The 22,150-nt window shown below is 33.1% G+C and overlaps 1 protein-coding gene and 1 long non-coding RNA gene across 8 annotated transcripts in view; one reads left to right on the top strand and one right to left on the bottom strand.

Annotated features, from left to right (window-relative positions):
- Positions 1-22,150, bottom strand: part of LOC145245893 (uncharacterized) — a 321,405-nt gene that overhangs the window by 129,561 nt on the left and 169,694 nt on the right. For all 7 annotated transcript variants that reach the window (XM_080107620.1, XM_080107621.1, XM_080107622.1 and 4 more), the window contains exons 6-10: positions 21,606-21,731; positions 17,138-17,221; positions 15,376-15,438; positions 13,318-13,431; positions 7,534-7,587 (exon numbers count right to left, since the gene is read on the bottom strand). In XM_080107620.1, coding sequence (XP_079963746.1) covers positions 7,534-7,587; positions 13,318-13,431; positions 15,376-15,438; positions 17,138-17,221; positions 21,606-21,731 — 441 coding nt within the window. The remainder of the gene's footprint in view (positions 1-7,533; positions 7,588-13,317; positions 13,432-15,375; positions 15,439-17,137; positions 17,222-21,605; positions 21,732-22,150) is intronic.
- LOC145245895 (uncharacterized) overlaps positions 1-22,150 on the top strand; it is a 67,695-nt gene that overhangs the window by 6,796 nt on the left and 38,749 nt on the right. The window lies entirely within an intron of this gene.

The raw sequence follows: 22,150 nt of genomic DNA, 5'->3' as shown, positions 1-22,150 counted from the left end.
ATATTCGGCAACTCTTTTTTCACCTATCAGTCTCCCTTTTTTGACAAAATTCAATAGACTGAAGCATCTGTCCCAACTCAATTAGATTCATGCTGATTTTAACCAATTGTCATAAATAATGGAATTTTCCACAATATTGTTATCGCATTTATCCAATGTCGGTTGTTGCAATTTCATTGGCTAAGCATTTTGGCACCTTCCAGTGGTTTATGCAACATCCCGGAACCTACCATTCAGCTGACAATAGTGCCATAAAACAATACCTAACATTCTACGATAAAAACCTACAGTCGTCCAACATTAGAAATATCTTAACAATACTAAAATTTGGCTTTCGGGACAAGATCGAGGTGTAGTGTCTGTTCTTCAGATGCTGCACTTCAATTTCTTGTTCTCTGTCAGTGGAGGAGAAATCATTCACGACTGAGACAATTTTTATTTTTGTTCCTTTTCTCCACGTTAAAAAACGACCCTGGTGTCTAACTCTGTCCCGTGGGGAGGCATTGTAAATAGGAACAATACTAAAATTTGGTACCTTAACAACTACACACGACGACTAAAATTACTAGAAGCCATAATTATCAAAAAATTACAGCCCCTTTCCAACCGGATCTCATTTAACACCTGGACAAATATACTAAGAGTATTTAATAACTTACAAGAAACTAAATAAACTATAAAATAGGAAAATTGAAATTAAAAAATAAAATAAAAATAATTCGCCCCCAACCTTCCTGCACCCACTTTTATAACCAATTAAAACAAAAAATATTATAAATACACCAAGCCTCAGAGGAAAAGAAAAAGAAAACGATAACAACAACAATCACTCCTGATGATAATCTGACGCACCAATAGAAAACACTTGAGAAGAATATGGCTGAACAGCAACAACATTTGGGCGCCATTCTATACAATATGCCAGCTGAAATAAAAAAGACCGCTCGGCGAATAGGACAGATATCCAGAAAAATCAGAAAAAAGAATAACTGTCGTGTTCAGCCAGATGTGCTTGAATAATGACTTGCTGCCAAAATATACAAATATATAGAAACATATATTCAATTCAATTGGCATAGGTTAAAACATTATATGTTTCATTATTGAATTAATTTGGAATTATTTTTGAGGCGAGTAATTTGTATAATTTGTTTTATTTAATTATTTGTGGACTATTATCCTCATCTTCTAGTTCTTGTTTCACGACATTTCGGCCAATTATTCCTCTGGCCTTTGTCAGGTTAACCGTGACTGGATAGGAATGTGGAGTCCACAAATAATTAAATAAAATAAATTACATCATTAAGAAAGGGAAGAGAGAGAGAGAAAAAAAAAGAAAAAAAAAGATGGAAAATGAACAAAGAGGGAGAGAAGTGCGCTGTGAATATTACACCTATCTAACTTTATATCTATAAAACAAAGCAGTTATTTTCTTGTAAAAGCAGCTTACCGAAATATGACTGTTACACAGTTCCAGCATTTGACCATTTTGGTTGTCAGAAAAATTCTCGTCGTCTAAAGAGTACAACTCGCCAGACTCTAAAAAATCATCATCTTCACCCTGCTTGTCCTCCTTGTAACGCAGCAGGGAATAATGAAACGGAGCAAACATAGCCATTCTTAGCCTTTTTAAGCACTTGCAACAATCACACATCAAAGTCCAGTCACATCTTTCTGTTTGTAGACACACTGCGATTTATACGCCATATTTTGAATGCTTCCGTGTAAAGGAACCATCTTTGAGTAAAAGTGTAGTATCTGTTCAGAAATTACATCATCATCATCATCACCATCAGGATGGGCTCCTTGCCCGAACCAATGTGACTCTTCCTCTCCAGAATTTCCTGTCTTCCATCAGCTGCCTCAGATCTTCAGGTTCACAGTTCGCGTGACTTTAACTTTTCTGTCGTCGATTAGTGAAGGAGAAATCCTATTTTATTTTTTATCTCAATCCAGTGTTCGTTTTTTATTTTTTTTTTGAAGAGATGGATTTTTGCCACATTAAAAACAGACCTTGTGTCTAACTGTGCCCTTGTGGAAAGATAACTAAATAGGAAAATACATAGCATGGAAACAATGAATTGGAATTAGAACTTCCCGTGAACATGTTATGTTTGCCTTAAAAATACAAGTGCTTTTCGTGAAATCGCTCCAGACAAGGCATGAAGTCACTTGATGTAAGGAGCTAAAAAAAAAAAAAAAAAAAAAATACTACTTCAAGGTAAAAAAAAAAAGAAAAAAAAAGGCTAACGATAAGTGTTAAATGGATGGATTTCAACTGAAAAAAAAAAACCAAAAAAACCCAGCAATTCTTCCCCCTTTGTCAGAAATATCGCTCTTAACATATAAGGACTAAAGAATACTTCTAGGGAAGCAGGAGTTATGAGGCTGTCGAAAGTAAACCTGATATCAACTTTTTACTCTCCTGAAATGCTGCAAATATATAAAGGTCAGTATTAAATGGGTGACCATTTAAGAATACCAGGCTCTGTATGTGGGAAAACTATAAAACGTTCCTGTAAAAAATTGACATTGCAGCTAACAGGATAGAGCATATCCTGTATATAATGTCTATATTCTCAAGAAAAAAAAGGGGGGGGGGGCTCGCAGTGCACAGCAATCATGTATAGAAAAAAAAACAAAACTAAAGTTAATAAAAAAAGGTTACTAATATAATAAAATAGATATAAATAAATAAATTGAATCAATCATTATATTAAGATTAAGAATAGTTGAATTAATGCTATTGCAAACATAGTTTTATCTTCAGATGTTTTGCAACTCCCTCCACTTTTTTTTTTTTTTTTACTAAGGAGTCATCACTTATCGAGGCCCAAAGGCCACTTGAGAATAAGGATTAATTTATGCCAGTAAGTCATTGGGACAACAGCGTAATGATCAGTAGTGTTGGAAATTGGGTAGAATTTCATTATTTAAGAAAACGGCTCAACAAGAACTTGTTTACATTGGGCTTGAAAGCAATCATGTTGTAGTTAGCTCGAAAGCAGTCCAACAGGATATAGTTTCACAGGCGGGCAGTTCTAGGAAGGAAACTTTGTTTGGAATTTGTGTTTAGATTTAGGCACAGATAGAGAGCAAGGAAAACTGTTGACAGTGGTTGCAGCTAGATGAGTGTTTGTTATGAAGGGAAGACCATAGTATTTTCATTTTGGGAGAAGAAAGTGTAATTAATCCTGTCCAAAACTGATTTGAAACTTTCTCATCTGGAATCGAAGTTGAAATGGTATTGCCTTAGTTTGAAGAACCGAAAGAAATTCAGTGAATAAATAAGCGAGGTTGTATTGTATATAAATGTGACTTTCAACCAACTGAATAAGGATTATTAATATGAGACTTCTTTTTTTCTTCTTTTCTTTTTTCAAGAATTCACGTTCCAAGAGTACAAATAGATAACATATCTCATTAAACAAGAACTTTCAACTCCACTCATTAACAAATTCATGATCAAACAATCTTAAAAAAAATAAAATAAAGCTACATTCCTATTGGTCCTTAATAAGTCAAGCAGCATTATCTAAGGTCATTATTATTATAAGAGTGTTGTTTTCAATGTCACATACGAATTTTGAGACAAATTAATTTTTAAAAGATTGATACGTTTTTCAATCTCATAAAAGTTTTAAGTATGAGAATTATTGGTTTCTTAGTCATTTTAATATCATTTACATGTTCAGTTTAATATCGTTTATATGTTCAGTTTAATATAGTTTATATGTTCAGTTTAATATCGTTTACATGTTCAGTTTAATATCGTTTACATGTTCAGTTTAGTATCATTTATATGTTCAGTTTAATATCGTTTACATGTTCAGTTTAATATCGTTTATATGTTTAGTTTAGTATCATTTATATGTTCAGTTTAATATCGTTTACATGTTCAGTTTAATATCATTTATATGTTTAGTTTAATATCATTTATATGTTTAGTTTAATATCATTTACATGTTCAGTTTAATATCATTTATATGTTCAGTTTAATATCGTTTACATGTTCAGTTTAATATCATTTACATGTTCAGTTTAATATATTTACATGTTCAGTTTAATATCATTTACATGTTCAGTTTAATATCATTTATATGTTCAGTTTAATATCATTCATATGTTCAGTTTAATATCATTATATGTTCAGTTTAATATCATTTACATGTTCAGTTTAATATCATTTACATGTTCAGTTTAATATCATTTATATGTTCAGTTTAATATCATTCATATGTTCAGTTTAATATCGTTTATATGTTCAGTTTAATATCGTTTATATGTTTAGTTTAGTATCGTTTACATGTTCAGTTTAATATCGTTTATATGTTCAGTTTAATATCGTTTATATGTTCAGTTTAATATCATTTATATGTTTAGTTTAGTATCATTTATATGTTCAGTTTAATATTGTTTATATGTTCAGTTTTACATGCTGGCAGGTGTTGAACGGCTTTTACAAATTTACTTCCAAGCAAACCTTTCTCTGACCACGGCTTTATTTATCCCTCATTCTTTCAAATTTTGAGCAGGATCTGTGGAAATTCCACAGTAGCATCTTTCATATGTAAAATATTGCTGCTGGACATTCTGCGACTGTTCAGCGTGAATGAAGACCCCGCAACATATTGTAGTGCTTTTGTTAAAACTGTAAAAGTATTTATCTAAGTAATTTGGTTAAAATAGTGTCAGGATATATTTGGTTATTACGCTTTATTTCCAATATTCTTATAGGAGTCAGTGACACCCCACAATATCATTATACCATCTTTAGGCAGAGCAGATACTACCCTTGGAGCCTAGCTGGAAGACCAAGAAGATATATTTTAGTTTCACGTACAGCCCAAATGCATACACCTACTGCTTTATTTATATAGATAATGTTGATCATAGAGTAATTTTTTTTTAAAATGTTAAATCAGTGAATGTTTGGAATATTTTTGTTGTGTTACTTTTATATTTTATTTAACTTGTTTTGGATTAACAGAAACGTTTTGGTTTGAAATTTCATTTACATTTGGATTGTCTCCCCTTTTTTCCTACTGAAACTATTCCAATTAGTTAAAGTGTACTAGTGCCAAAATTTAACAAATTACTACAAAATACCATTAAATTAAAAAAAAAAAAAAATCACTTAAAAAAACAAAAAAACAACCTTTTTCTAACTAATCTTGTTCTTATTGATTCTGAAAAGAATGATTATTAAACAAAACAAGTGAAGCATGCATGGGGCCCCATGAGTGCACAGTGAACGAGGCATAAAAAAATGACTAAGTTCAGCATTTGCTCCTCCACCCCATTTATCCTCAAAAGTCTCCAAGGGACGTCAAATCCTGGTGAAAATGAACAAACTGCAGTTTTAGACCTTAATATATGTGAATTTGAGTTCTGCACCATGCAAAAAAAGAAATTACTAAGTCTATCATTTGCACCCCCCACCCATATAGCCCCAAAAGTCCCCAAGGCTTTAACATATTTAAATTTGAGTTCAGCACCATACAAAACTGCTAAATAGACATACACAGAAAATTTTGGACAAATATGGTAAAATAGTCCCAAAATTGGAATGTTTTTATTAGCCCTAAAAGAGCCCCTGGGGCACACCCAAGAGTTATCGCGAAGTATAGACAAACAAAATTATATAGAAGTCAGTTAGTTACAGCTTTTCAGAAAGTTTTATAAAAATCCAAGGCATCAATTTTTTTTTTAATAAGCACAAAATTGTCAATTTTAGTCATTTTAACCCAAAAGGCACCCGTGGGAGAGGGGGGGGGGGCGGCCAAAGTTTTCCCGGAAAATCTGTTCTGTTACATTTTTACTCATATCATGTTTAATGTTTGTGGTAAAGTTAAAAAAATTCCAAAGCATAGTTATTGAGAAAAGTGGGAACAGACAAACGGATAAGGGTGAATTTAAAGGTCCACCCTCCTTTTGTCAGGGACCCCCAAAAAATGTATCTATATTTTGTCCAAAGCAATGCTGCCAAATATATCATCTTTGTGGTCAGAATAAACGAGAAGGGTGTGATAAAGAGACAGAGCACCCAGAGTCACCTAAAGCCACAGGCTCTACTTACGGTTGATAGATCTTGCATGCAAGTTTATCACTGACCTGTGGATCATAGAGGACATCAGTGGTAGTGCCCTATTTTAGCTATTTTTGAAATTATTACACTGGTGATACTACAGTCGCAGCCAATAGTTGAAACTGCTTCCCTTGATTTTGACCGATCTTGCATATAATTCATGTTCAACAATAACATACACAACAAATTTTTTTTTAACCAATGAGAAGTTTGCATTATTTTATTTTTTTCTGATTTTTATATCTTTAGACTACTACATGCAAGGAACACATAGTGGTAACTATTGAGACAAACACAGGAGGCTCTGACAACTACTACAACAATGGCAACTATGTTAACTCCTTTTTACAACCATCAACATTGGGAAAAAATAAAAAATAAATAAATCTATAATATAAAAGTGAAAATGTGTGTGTGTGTGTGTGTGTGCATTTCTTTTGTATGTCCGCCAAAGGCTTTTTTCGGGGGGGGGGGGCACTCATTAAACAACTTTTGGAGTTTGTATTACTATACACATAGATTCGAAAAAAAGGTGTCGAAAAACAAATATATAACAAATAAATGTTATCAAAGGCAAGATAAGTTACTTTTCTACCTAACTGGATAATTTTTTTAGTGTTTTTATTTAATGTTAATCTTTATTCGGCTCGAAAAACATACTGATGTATTGGAAAACTAAAAATGGCGCCTGACTCTCTGATGAACACAATAAGTTTGGGAAAAGGAGTTCAAAATAAAGACTATACAAAATACTGATAAAAACCCACCGAATATATGTCAGCCTATGTCACGGTAACATATATTGAGCGAGTTTCCAACAGTATTTTGTATAGGTTTTTTATTTTTAACTCATTTTCCCAAACTTACCATGTTCACCAGAGAGTCGGGCACCATTTTTAATTTCCCAATACGTCGGTAAACACTGTATGTTTTTCGAGCTGAATAAACAGGTTACATTAAATAAAAACACTAAAAAAATAGCCAGTTAGGTAGAAAAGTAACTTATCTTGCCTTTGATAACATTTATTTGTTATATATTTGTTTTCTGACACCTTTTTCGAATCTATGTGTACAGTAATACAAAACCCAACTTTTTATATACTCAATTTACAAAACGAGTTGGTCTATATCTTTCATTTGAGCGACTTTTACGTTACAAAATTCGCGCTGTGATTTCATTTCTCTATGGCGCGATGTTTGACCTAGAAAACTACACGTTGACGTTCGTTTAACCACCTGCTTTTTTATACGTTTGATTTACACCAGTCACCACTTCCCTGCCCGTTTAGCGTCGCGGTAACGTGTCACACTTTTTTTTTCCGCCTTAGCTTGAAGGCTTCGGGTTCGAGCCTACCTCCCTACCAAAACTTTTTTTTTCTTTTACACCTACAAATACCCGCCCCCCCCCGCTAGTAAATAAATAAAAAAGAAGCAACATTACTCACCTCATTTAAATGCTTTGTCAGATTACCAAAGGAATCATTACCATCTTCAAGACTCTGTAGAAAGAAAACAGAAATGAAGTCAAACGATGTGAAATAAAAAATGGCATTTTTTTTTTAATAATATGGTGCCAATATGGCTTCTAACAAAGTGATGACAGAAAATAGGAAGTAGTTTTCCATGTGGAGTGAAAAAGAAAAGATTACTCTTACTCTCTCTCTCTCTCTAGTTTAAGACATAGATCTAGACAGATGGACGTTTTAAGTGTTTGCATAATATCCCCTTCGCTTTCACAGGACATTCAGGGGTGAGCAGGATCTAGAAACATAACAAAGTCGATGATTGTCTAAAAAAAGTAACAAACCTGTAAATCTACACTGATTGCTCATTTTCATTTTTTTCTGATTTTAATGTGTAGACTGCTACACACAGTGGGCATATACTGACAACTGTAAAGACAAACAAGTGGTTATGACAACTACTACTATGACAACTATGCTAGCTCCTTCTACAATCATCCACAGATGTAACAAAACAGTGTTGAACAACAACATGTGCACTGGCCAACAACTGTTTACAATACAAAGATTTTTCACAACTAATAATGTTACAATTTCACAAAGGTTTGCAGCACTTAGAAGCCTCCATTCCATCTAAAAAAAACAAACAATGGATACCCCCCTGTAAGGGTAGCTGTGCGTGTAATTATGAGGCAAGAGTTGCACAATCCCGACCACACCTCTCCTGAACTGGCACTGCTTGAGTCCAGTGGCAAAGAGAAATCCAGGACAATTGGAAACAATGCTGAGATAAGTGAATAACACACACACACACACATGCAGGACCTGGTATTCCAAAATGGTCACCCAGCATTTAAGACTAATATTTTTCCATTGATTTCAGAGATCAAACATTACAATGAAAATTCCAAGTAAAACTTCAGCTAATAATCACGTCAAATTTCACTGGTTATTATTAAGTTGTCAACATGTTTTGTTACATTGGTGATGCTGTTAGAGTAGAGAGTGGAGCTGATACTAATGTGATTGCAAGAATCAGGAGTGGACGGAATAAGTTGACGAACTTCCGCCATTACTAGCCAGCAAAGCTCCACCACTGTCGATCAAGAGAAGAGTCTATCATGCATGCATACACAGAGTCATGACGTATAGAAATGAACCCTGGCTATCAAGAGTTGAGGACCTGTGTTACAGAGAAATGATATGAAAATGACATGATGGGTGTGTCATATGGGTCTTAGTTCTGATGACCTCAGAGGAAGATAAAATCTAGTGAGTATAAGGGCACGTGTGTAGATTTCAAAGGTATGGCCATGTTGAAAGAATGGATGAGAATTCTTGAGTTATTAAATGTAGAACAGTTAAGGTAGTAGGGTTAGTTCACAGGGGAAGGTCAATGAAAAAAAAAGAGAAAGTGACAGAAAGGGAAAGAGCAATTAAGGAGAGTAGAAAGTGAACCTCATAACTCTTGCTTTTCATATTTTGTCCTTTAGTCCTCATATTCCATGAACAAAGTTTGTGACAAAGAGAGAAGAGTTACTGTTTTCTGCGTCAGAATCTATCCATCTAACATTTATCACTGGCTAGTTTTTGATCTTAAAGTAGTGTTTTTTTTGTTTTTTTTAGCTCCTTACATGAAGTGGTTTCATGCTTTGCCTGGAGCGATTTTCATTAGAAAAGAAAAAAAAAAAATAAATTAATAAAAAAAGATAAAGACCTGACCAGAGGCAGATTACTTCTGAAGTCGATTTCTGAAAGCCGTCCAACACAGATCAGCATGCAAAACGGATATTAAACCGAATATGATGACCATGAAAATGGTTTCATTTAATCCAATAGGTCCCTTCCATTGTCACATAAATAGGACAGCAAATAATTTCTATTTAAAATAAATATGATAATATATAATAGTATTGCTTACTGCATAATTATTCACCTATATTCATTAACTTCTCCAAGTGTTATTGGAATCCTCTTCAAAATTCTTGTGAAATTTTCTAAAATTCAATTTATTTAATGATCTATGAACTTATGTAAATGAGTCTTGCTTTAGTAAACCACTAACTTATTGCCAAAAGTGCAGTATAACTCCTTGCGTGAACTGCTTTGCTCCCCGCAGGACTTAATTCACATTGTACATTGCAATACATTGCAGTTTACAATGCACTGTTGATTTTATAAAATTATTATTTATATAGAATGGCTTGAATTAAAGGTCAAAAAGCAAAAGTCAAGTATTATGGTGCAGTCGTACTCTAAATAGAAACATTCATTTCCAACGCGCCCATGTCATACCAAAGAAGCGACTTTATGTTGGGCCTTTTGTTTTGTGTGGTAATAAAACTTCTCAAATGCACTTGAGATGTTAGGTTGTGTAAGGCGTTAACTTTGATCAAAATCATCTGTACCTTCTTTCATCGGATTATTTCGATTATCGATAATTATTGAAGATATTTCGATACAAAACCTATCTTAAAACACTGCCAGGCACATTAAGTACCTTTGTGTGAAATTGCATAAAAATTGGCCTAGCCGTTTTTGAGTCTATAGGGAACGAACTCGCACACACACGCACACAAAGTATAGTAGAAAGATATATGAAAGAGTACTTGCATATATAAATATAGATGAAAATTATGCAATAGAGAGAAGACAGCTCACCTTGATTAAAGGGATCTTATGGTTTGCCTTTTTGCATTTTGTATCCTTGTTAACTTTCACATGGCCAGGTAATTGTCCCACCGAAGAGGTTGATGAATGCGATGTACCACCCATGGTGAATTTAAAAAATTACTACTATCACGATCTGTGGTTCTAAACACACACTCTACCATCCGAATGCGTTCAATATGGAGCGCAACTCTTCTTTATCAAACGTTCATTGGGGCATTGTCTCTCTGTGTTTTTGACGGAGTACTTTTGAAATATCAATGATAAGACATGCATACTATGTACACAAGCGATGGAAAATGTATGTGTGTATGTATGTGTGTGTATGTGTGTGTATGTATGTGTATGTGTGTGTGTGTTGCACTAGATGACTATCAATTCGTAAACATTGAATGAATCTGTTTACTCATTATTGTTGTTAAGATAATGTTCATCATAAGATAAGAAAAAACAACAAAATAAACTAAACCTTTTTTGTCAACGAAAAGAGAATATATATACATATACACTAGAAAATGTACCTGGCGTTGCCCGGTATTAAACATAACATTTAATTTATTTAAAAAAAAAAAAATGAAGTAAAAAAAAAAAAATGGAAAGAAACCTAGACATGTGAATGCGAGTATTATGTTTTTTTTCTAAACAGTTCACTTCTTGCATGTAAAAAAACAAAATCACTCGAGCTGAGATCGAAACGAAAACCTAAAGACAGTGAGTCAAGTGCAATAACCATTAGACCAGCTTGACACAATCTTTAAAAAATGTTTCCAAACCTAGTGAAACAGTTGACAAACAGATAAAAATCTGATGACAACCAAGTATCAATTTTTCAATTTTGACTCCTTAGCAGCCCTTTTTTCTGGATGAAAACTGATTAAAAAATGTTCAACATATCTGAATACTCTATATACCAAATATATATATATATATATATATATATATATATATATATATATATATATAAGTATTCAGGTTATTCCCTTTGTGTTTTATAGGAGATGTTTATAAAATCTAAAAGTATAACGATTTGTTTCACTTAATCATTTGATAAGAAAACGATACTGTAGTAATTACATTTAACACCTAATCATAAATAACAGTAAATAAATATGAATGCGTTTAATATGGAGTATGCTTTTTCTTTATCAGACATCATTTGAGGTGCTGTCTTTCTAAGTTTTTGGAGTACTTTTACTTTTGAAACAAAGGATAAGAGAAGTATACTCCATATGTGTGTGATTGAAAGCGTGCGTATTAATCTGCATGTTTATGTAAAAATGAATGTGTGTGTGTGTACCGCAGCAGATGGTAACTGTCAAGTTCTGAACACTGAATGAATTTGTTTATCTACTACTTTTGCAAAAGATAATATTCATCAGAAGATAAAATTAAAAAAAAAAAAAAAAAAGACAAAAATACCCCCCCCCCCCAAAAAAAAAAAGAAAACTAACCCTTTTTTGTCAACATACAGGGAATTGGCAATATATTAGGTTGGTGCAAAAATAATATCGTTTTTTGATGTTCAACTTCATGTCAAAAAACATTATTTTTGCACCAACCTAATAATAATGTACTTAGCTACACTTTATTTTTAAAAATTACTTAGTCCAGACGATAGGTAATATATGAACCATTTTAAGATAATTAACTAAAAATAAACTAGGGGAGATAACTCATTTTTATGTTGAAGAATAGAAGTTGCCTATCAAGTTTAAATACTGCAAAAAAACAAAAACAAAAAAAAACAAAACCGTTTTCAATGCATCTACGAGAAACGGGATAAGTACGGCTAGTATTTATTAATAAGAAGAGATAAAATTTAATGAATATTTATTTTTTTTATACTATTCAAGAAAAAAATTATTTCTTCCATTGTTATTAGAAAATGTTCAAACATGACGGCAAAATACCAACTGTGATTACTTTTTCTTTTTTTACTTTCTATTATATTGAATTAGTTGCTAAAGTGAATGGGAGAGAGAGGGAGTTAAGGAAGAGGCATGTTCAAACAGCATGGAGACTGAGGATGTATTACGTATTAACAAAAACACAATAGAAACAAAAACATCACATGCGCAAGACTGAAATAGAGAGACAGTGCGTGTGCAAAAGAGAGAAAATGAGAGAGAATAAACCTACATGAGAGACAGCACACGAATGTACGTGAGAGAGATTGAGACCATGCACATGAAAGAGAGAGGAGGGAGATAATGTTACATGAGAGAAGTTGTCCCAGGGCGGGTGTTCGATCTAGCTTCTAAAAAAAATTTGACGGAACACAAATACTTGCATAGTCCCATCAGTACTTGCTATCAAGCGACAGTTAATAAACCCATTTCTTCTATAAATTGTCTTCGTTTACTTGCCTCTACATGATAGTTAAGTTAGACACAAGAAACTATTGAATATATTGAAAACCTTTAAAATAAGGAGCCTGAATCAAACCTTTCAGCATCCTTAAAGTCCGAGTGGAACCTTTCAACATCCTAAGAGTCCGAGTGGGACCATTTGACATCCTAAGAATCCGAGTGGGACCTTTTGGCATCCTAAGAGCCGAGTGGGACCTTTTAACATCCTAAGAGTCCAAGTGGGACCTTTTAACATCCTAAGAATCCAAGTGGGACCTTTTAACATCCTAAGAGTCCAAATGAGACCTTTTAACATCCTAAGAGTCCGAGTGGGACCGTTTGGCATCCTAAGACTCCGAGTGGGACCGTTTGGCATCCTAAGACTCCGAGTGGGACCGTTTGGCATCCTAAGACTCCGAGTGGAACCTTTTAACATCCTAAGAGTCCGAGTGGAACCTTTTGGCATCCTAAGATTCTGAGTCAGACTGTTTGAAATCATAAGAGTTCAAGTCAGACTGTTTGGAATCCTAGGAGCCAGAGTCAAACTTTTTGACATCTAAGAGTCATAGTCAAACAGTTTGGCATCATAAAAGTCTGAATCAAACCATATACATTCTGACTCTACAACCCTGATTATAAAGAAGCTTTCCAAAATGCACTGTTACTCTAACAGTTCCAGATCGTTGAAGTTATATAGAAAAAAAAATTTAAATAAAACAAATATAAAAAACAGAAAAGAAAGTCTTACTTGATTTTGGCATTCATCTAATTCTAAAACCCGGAATTCTAAATCTTCAATCAGTTCTTTAGCTTCGTTTAATTCTGTCCGAAGTTTCTCTTCACATTCTTCCATTTTTTGCAACTGAAAAAAAAAAGATGAAGTTTTAATATTTAACAAAAAAATTAATCACCAAAAACACAAACAATGATAATAATTCAAGTATTTTACAAATAGCAAACACTTTCAATATAATTTGATCCAAGAAAAAGTTCTCAGTAAAAATGAAAATTTGTTTTTGACAAGCTGGCTTTGTCGACTCACTATTGTTTCACAAAGTTTTCTACTTGAAAAATTAATTTAAAATAAATACTTTATGCATAAAATTATTGTAAAAACAAAACTTCGAATTTATTCATATAAATAAACATTAACATTTTGCTAATTTCGATATGTATTCATCCTTTAAATGTGTTGGAAAGAAAGCAGAAATCAACGTTTACCTCATTGTCTCTCAAGACTAACAGGAGGTCAATTGGTATCATTTTTCTGAATTTTTTAGATGGGGATTTGTTATTCATCTTCTTTGGATTCTTCAAACTATTGTTCTCATTTGAAATTGTACTTTTCAGTCGCCCACACTGAGGATTGAACCTTCAAGCTTCAGTAGAAGGTCATTTTTCCAACTGAATTTTAGTTTACAAGGATCTATGGCATAGCCATTAGAGTACTCGAAAAAAAAATTTGGTTTTAAAAGTGACATTCTTCTGAAGGTTCAATTCTCAGTGTGTGCGATCGAAAAATACAATTGCAAATTACTTAGGATATCTATCCAGTCATGGCTGATGGAACAAGAGCATGCTACTCCTGTGAAGTAAATAAAGGGTTTGAATTCCATGTAGATTCCCGAGTTTGACAGGAAGATTCCCAGATACAGCTGAAGAGTGGAGGGAGTTGCAAAAAAATGCAAAGTTATGCTTGCAATAGCATTAATTCAACATTTCTTAATCAAATATAATGATTGATTGATTTTATTTATTTAAATCTATTTTATTATATTAGTAACATTTTTGTTAACTTTAATTTTGTTTGTTTTCTATACATGGTTGCTGAGCACTGAAACTCCTCCTTTTTTTTCTGAGAATATAGACATTATATACAGGATATATTTTATCCTGTTAGCTGCAATCCGATTTTTGACAATGTCATTTTTTTGCAGGAAGGTGTTGTAGTATTTCCACATACAGAGCCTGGTATTCTTAAATGGTCACTCATTTAGTACTGACCTTTATATTTTTGCAGCATTTTAGGAGAGTAAAAAGTGGACCTTGGGTTTACTTTCGGCAGCCTCGTAACTCACTTCCCTAGAAATGCACTTTAGTCTTCACATTTTATCAGCGATATTTCTGACAATGGGGAAAGAATTACTGTTTTCTGTGTTAAAATCTATCAATTAAACATTTATCGTTAGCTGTTTTTTGATTTTTTTTTTTTTTTAGCTCCTTACATCAAGTGTCTTCATGCCTTGTCTGGAATGATTTCCATGACAGCATTTTATTTTATTTTTTTTACAAAGGAATCACCACTTATCAAAGCCTGGAGGTCACTCGAGGATAAGGGTTACTGGGTATACATTAGTCAATGTGATTATAGCATAGTAAGTGGAAATTTTGTAAATTGGATTACTTAGGGGGTCGGTTCATCAAGAACTTGTTTACGTTGGACTTGAAGACAATCAAATTGTAGTCAGCTAGAAAGCAGGCAAATGGAAGAGAGTTTCACAGGCATGCAGTTCTAAGAAAGAAGCTTTGTTCATGGAATCTACATTTAGGTTTAGATAAAGAGTGTGGGGAAAAATTCTTGGATGTTATTCTCACAACAGCATTTCAGCTTATGTAACAACTGACCCTTATGAGGTGTGTCTAGTCATACTCAGGAATCTGTATGCGATTCTGAAACACCGTGAGAATAGCACTCAAGATGAGAGCAGCAGTCCGAATAATAAAAATCATGAATCTTCATCTCAAATGTTCAGAAACAAATTTGCTGTCGAGGATGAAGAATTCAAAACGGTGAAAATGTCTTTACCTTTTTCTGCATCTCAACATTCGCGGCTTGCAATGTTTCTTTCTCTTCTAACAGCCGTGGTTCCTGACAAATGAAGAACAAAGACAAAGTTTTAAAAAATTAGCCAAACTTGTGAATTACTTAGAGACTAGAGAGAGAGAGAGAGAAAGAGAGAGGGAAGGGGGTTCCTATTTACTTGTACCTACTCACAACAAAAGAGTGAGACACTAGGTTGGTTTTTATAAGGAGTAACCCCTTCTCCTGAAAAAATTTTTTAAAAAATTAAAACAAAAAAAAAATAGATAAATGGGGCATTCTGAATTGAAACAAAAAAAAACAAAAAAAAACAAAAATAAACAAATGTATTATTTATTGGAATTCTTTTGAGATGAGTAAATTGTAAATTTATTTAATTATTTGCGAACTGTTATTCTTATCTTTATAGTTGTTGTTTGACGACATTTCGGCCAATTATTCCTCTGGCCTTTGTCAGGAATGCTGAATCTCTTAACTGTATCCTCAGTAATTACTGCCTTCCATAGTCATCGTTGTCTCACCACGTTTTGGCCAACTCTGGCCGGCTTGGGGTAAGATTGAAACAGGTGAACATTGTCTGAAGATAGTAGTTTCAATCCAATTTAAGTAAAAACACTATGATCCCAATTAATACCCCCTTACATCCAAGTGTCAATATGTCTTGTTTGGGTTGAAGTAAAAAAAAAAAGATTGAAAAAATAATTGCATGAAAAAATAAAATTTATTGAATGATATTTTTTTATCAGTTTCTTCCATTGTAGCCAATTCAGATGATAAACTGACATGTGTGTGTGAAACAGCACTAACCCTATTTGGGTTCAACTGGCTTTCTCCGAAGGAGGAAGTTCCATGGGAGTATGAAATTCACAAGTGGTCTCCAACTGCATGTATATCTCCATTAGGAAAGATAACAACATTTAGATTTTTGCAACTCTTGCAGTGTCAATGTCCTCCTACATACAGCGCCTGAAATTCCCAAATTGGTCACTCGTTTTAATAATGATCATACTCAATGTTGCTTAACTTTGGTGATCTGATGGAAACCAGTGTATCCACGTGATTATGCCAATTGAGAATATACTATAATAGCAATGCCTTTTCTTGTGAAAAAATAGTTCTTGATCATTTTTTGTAAACTTTAGGATTCTTACTAATTTCGACATGACACGTCAGTACATAATATTTAACATGCACTTTTTGACTGCAAGAACTAAAAAATCTTTGTTTTTGTAAATAAAATCATTTTGTACATTGGAGACAAAAACATTTTGAAATAAGTTAAGATAAGTTATCTCCATTTTCTTTGAAGAAATCACTCAATACACCTGATTAAATTGTAACAGAGACACTGACACTGAGTTAGCAGCAGCAGCAGCCATATGCAAATGATGAAGCCAGTTGTGCGATGTGACAGCAGAGATGAAAAGGATACGTGTTCAAAGAAGCAGGATTCAAGACAGGTTGGAGATGTTGAGGATTCAAGACATGTACTAAACATGGCTGGACAAAGACAGAGTACCATGTTTTCGACACAGCAGAGCTTTGTTAAGCACATTGGAGTATGAGAAGATTTTTGAACAAGAGACAAAGCATTATTCTGGAAGTACTAGTAAATAAATGTCTGTTGTTTCAAATGAAAGAAAAAGTCAGTCAAATTCTTTCCTTGTGACTGTCTGCATACAACGTGTAGGTCCCAAGTGTTGACATGTAATGACTACGTTACAAAATGAACATACAAAATACTCACCAAGCCAGTTGAATGCAGTAGAGCCTTTAGTTCTTCTATTTTACATTGTGCTTCAAACAGATCGGACTCAAGAGTACGGCACAACTGCAAAAATGAAAAAGTTACTTTTAATTTGGGCATGGTAATCTTTCAAAAGACATAACTATATATACATATAATAAAATAAAGTTGTTTTTCTTCTCTCCAGTCAGACATCATAGGACTGAAAACAGAGGTGTCATATATAATTCTGATATAGTCACAATTCCTTACAATAACTGATGTTTGTTTCCAGAAATTAACAGTCACTTTCATTCAATTTCCTTATTTCTTACATTAGTTTCTAGTATCCGGACTCTCTCCAAACAGTCATAGAGGAAGTAGCTGTGATTTTCACTTTCACTCACTATAAAAAAATCTACTAACATTCTTCCATCAGATAACAGGAATTCCACAGTTTGTCATTGTTTCATTTTCTTCTTTCATGGTTACATCTATTAACAATAAAAATTTTCAAAATGAAAAACAGACTGCTCTATTCGCATCTGGAAGTTGTCACTTCCTATCATTCTGATTGGTTGAACAAAATCCAATTCGGGTAATGTTTGAAGCAAATATGGCATTGCATATTTTTACCCTTGAAAAATGCCTCATCTAGCTACCACAAAGTAAAAATTAAATTTACAAGCCAAAAGCTTCTGTAAACTTTATATCTATCTATCTATATATCTCTGTCAATTTTCAGTCTGCAGACTCGAAATTTGATATACTGAGATTTGGGAAAATCTTTGTAATCGGTTTTCGGCCAGAAATTTGGCTGTTAAGGAGTCAAAATTCAACGGTTTAACTTTTGAGAACTGTACCAAACTCCTCCGACAATTTTGGGTCTAAACACTTGAAATTTTAGATATAAGTTCCTTGGACATGGATCTAACTTAATAACTTGATTTGAGCCCAAAACAATAAATGTTAAGGGGTCATGATAGGGGTCAAAGTTAAAAACAAATTGACTGCTGCGGTCTCTACCAAATTACTCAGACAATTTCTGGTCTAAACATTTGAAATTTGACATAAAGGGTATTCAGAGATAGGGCAAGCTTTTTAATCGGTTTGGGTCAAAAATTTGAGCTACTAATATATAACTGTATGTATGTATGTTTGCCTAAAACTTTCGACAGAGACAACGGATTTTCACAAGATCAGTATCGTTTTGAAGCTCGACCTTTCAGACGACAAATATTGAAAAATTGGCTAAAAACATTAATTTCTTCACCTTCAACTGGGCACTTTTCTACAGGGAGAGGTCACTTTTTTTCGCCCATATTTCCGAAAGTCATCCCCTCTTTTTGATTGTTTAGCCTTAATTAAACACTTCCAGTTTGGCGGTGGTCGTAACAGCAAAGACGTCATGTTTTTTTCCCATTCTTTTCCTCCTTCGCGGTACGGGTTTAAGCCTGCCTTCCTACTACCACTTTTTTTTTTTTTGCTCAACATATACCTCAAAACACCCGGGCAACGCTGGGCTGAAATGCTAGTAGTAAATACAACCAAAATATGAAATAGAGCTTGTCAAAAAAACACAAAAACTAAAAATGAAAAAAAAAAAATTAAAAATACTAATAAATGGATATGCAATAGTTAGGTATATCTAAAAGGTGAAATGGTCATAAGAATCAATGTTCTCATAAGGAGTGGTCTAATTATATATAATTGTACACCCTCTGTCAAAAATGAGAAAAAAATGCTTCACACTCACTATTTATTTATTTATATGTATTACTAAAATATTCATACAAAATCATAAAATTACATCAGTAAATAAAAATTTTTTATACATAAATTATCATTTCAGATAATTTAATGAAAAAAAAACATTTCTTTTGTTTAAAGTTTTCAAGTCTCTTATCTGGACTAAACTGATTTTAAGTTTTAAGAATTTCAACATAAAACTTTGGAAGTATTTCATTAAATAAAAAATTTGGGAAATATTCCATTAAATAAAAATCTTTGGAAGTATCCCATTGAATAAAAAAATGACTGGATAGAGGTTCTAAGTAATTCACAATTGTATTTTTTGGTCGCCCACACTGAGAACTGAACCTTTAACCTTCAGGAGAATATCACTTTTACAACTGATTTTTTCAAGTAGTCTAACCATTGTGCCATGGGTCCTTGCGGACAAGATACACTTGAAGAAGATTGGATGTTACATCGACTGAAATGTTGTGAAAATGACACTTGTGAAGTCCGATGAATCCAAATAATATGGGTATTTTTTTATTGTTGAAATATTCTAATTAGGAGGATCGTGTGTGGCTTGCGTGAAATGAATTTGAGATTTTTTTTCTTTTCAATTTGATTCAGAATTTGTCAGGTTAATCATTGAAATTGAGTTGTTTTTAATTTAAAAACATTCTGTATTGACTTCTTAACTTATGAATTTTAATTCATATAACACTCACACTGAGGAGCAAAAAAAAAAAAATCTTTAAACTATATATCTTTTTATTCTCACTGTCAAAATGACACAAACCTAACAAAGAAAAATACAACATATTTTATAGTTTTTTGCAGAGTGTATTATTGTCATAAGGGAGTGTTATCACTCCACAACAATTTTTGATTTCAGTAAATCAAACAAATGTGTATGAAATGCACTTCTAAGAAACACACAGTCACATAATTTTATCAATAAAAAGAAGGAATAATATATATCATGCAATATTAAATTTATTCTATCGAATATGATCTGTTCCCTCCTCTCCTAATGGGGTAAAGTCTAGCCGCGTGTTATTTTATTTATCTCCTTTCCAGGATGTTAGACACAAGGTCAAGTCAAATGTAGGTTTGATAAAAAGTGTCTCAGCCAATGTAATCTTATTTTATTTATCTACTCTCCAGGAGGTCAGACACAGGATCAACCGTGGGTTTGATGAAAGTGTTTCTGTGAAACGAACTAGATTCAAAGTTGACACACCCAGGTTTTCAGACAGTGTTGTTAGCCACTTAGTCATGGTTACCTCATGTAGTTTCATATTAAACAGCAGTGAATGATGGAATCTCACCCAGTTAAACTGCAGTGCAATGATCCAGGATTAGATGGATTTGCAATATGAAATATGACAAAACATAACAGTTTAGATTGGATTTGCCAATGAACTACACTCGACCAGAATAGAGGTTATGGGTTATGCTGAATCGATTACATTGGTACGGATTAGGGTTTAAAGTTAGGGTTAAGAGTTAGGGTTATGCTGGTATAGTTGTGTGTAATGTGTGCATTCATTTGGATAAACCATTGCAAAAGCATGGATGTCTTAAATTACAAGAAGGTTGGATGACCAAGAAAAACTCGGAAGCAGGCGACTTGATAAAACCACACGGAGTGAAATGTGGAGACAATTGACATGCTGAACAGTGAACTTGTGAAATATCAAAAAAACGTATAAGAGCTGGACAAGGAAAAAGTGACTATAGAATGAAGGTTGGCGACTTCGGACTTAAATCAGGTCCTCGAGTGAATTTTGTTTGGCCCCCCACCTTAGGGCATGATATAAATATAAATTAACTAAATCACAGACTGAATATATTGTCGAAATTTCAAATTTTCATTTTAATTTACTTGAGAATTTTAGTTTGTTGTTTATTCATTCAAAAATAATGTATATTTCTACTAAATCGTTTCATTTATTTTTATTATTTTTAGTAAAATTAAGATTGTTGTCCTCTATGACAATGTAGACAAAGCTGTTTGTCCTTCATGCTATAACAGAGTTTTTGGCTCTCACGCTTCAAAATGGTTGCCAACCCCTGACATAGAATATAGCGTGTATATATATATATATATATATATATATGTATATATATATATATATATACTATAAAAGTGAGAATGTGTCTGTGTGTGCGTGTGCATAAGGACAACTCTCAACCTAATACTCAATACATTTTTCATCTACAGACTTGAAATTTGGTATAGAGTATTCAGACGTGTGGAAAACTTTTTAATCGGTTTTCATCTGGAAGAAAGGGCTGCTCAGAGGTCAAAATTGAAAAATTGGTACGGGGGGGGGGGGGGTTGGAGTACTCAGATTTTTATCTGTTTGTTTCATGACTACACATATGCAAATCATTCACATGACAGCTTCCTTATGTTAAGAATAAGTAGGTTTGAAAACACGTTTTAAAGATTGTGGCAAGCTGGTTTAATGGTTATCATACTTGACTTACTGTCTTTAGGTTTTGGTTTCGATTTCAACAAGTAGTTTTACATGCAAGTGAACTGTTTAGAAAAAACATAATACTTGCATGCACATGTTTTAGTTTCTTTCTGTTTTTTCTTTATTTCATTTTTTTTTTTAAAGAATTTAACGTTACGTTTAATACTGTGCAATGCTGGATACATCTGCTAGTGGTCTATAGAATAAAGAGAGAGAAAGAGAAATGATCAGAGGGAAACAAGAAAAGAAAAAGAAACATGAACACTAACCTTTGCCTCGCGTTTAGGGTCCAAAGAACTAGGTGCTTGCGTTTGCAACATCGAGTAGGATTTTTTTAATTCCAGATGTTCACGCATCAGTTGTTGGTAATTACGTTCTACTTCTTCTCGGGCATACTGCAAAAAAAAAAAAAAAAAAAAAAAAAAAAAAAAATCAAATAGCAAACCCAATCCTCATTGACGGCACGAAACTACTAGTTATACAAGGAAAGTCAAGAAAGTCTGAAATTTGAGGACATGTTGTGTTAAAGAACTTTAGAAAATTACCTGAAAAAATATCTTTGTAACAACTTATAATATTAAGACAAAAAGCAGGTGATTATTCAGATTTCCACTTAAATTGCTGCAATTAAAAGTAAAGAAAATACAGAAAAGTCTGTATGATGTAAATACCCGTCACGGAATGAAGATGGAATATTCCAAAAATCATGTAATTTGATCAAGTAGTTTTTTTTTTTTATTCAACCAAATCAAATTTTTCTAAGTGAGTCATAGTGTTTTTGTTCGTTATGATTAAATCTGATGAAAAAATAAGG

Source organism: Euprymna scolopes, chromosome 23, assembly GCF_053919585.1.
Source record: "Euprymna scolopes isolate OS-2025 chromosome 23, ASM5391958v1, whole genome shotgun sequence".
NCBI lineage: Eukaryota > Metazoa > Mollusca > Cephalopoda > Sepiida > Sepiolidae > Euprymna > Euprymna scolopes.
This window is presented reverse-complemented; position numbering and strand designations above follow the sequence as displayed.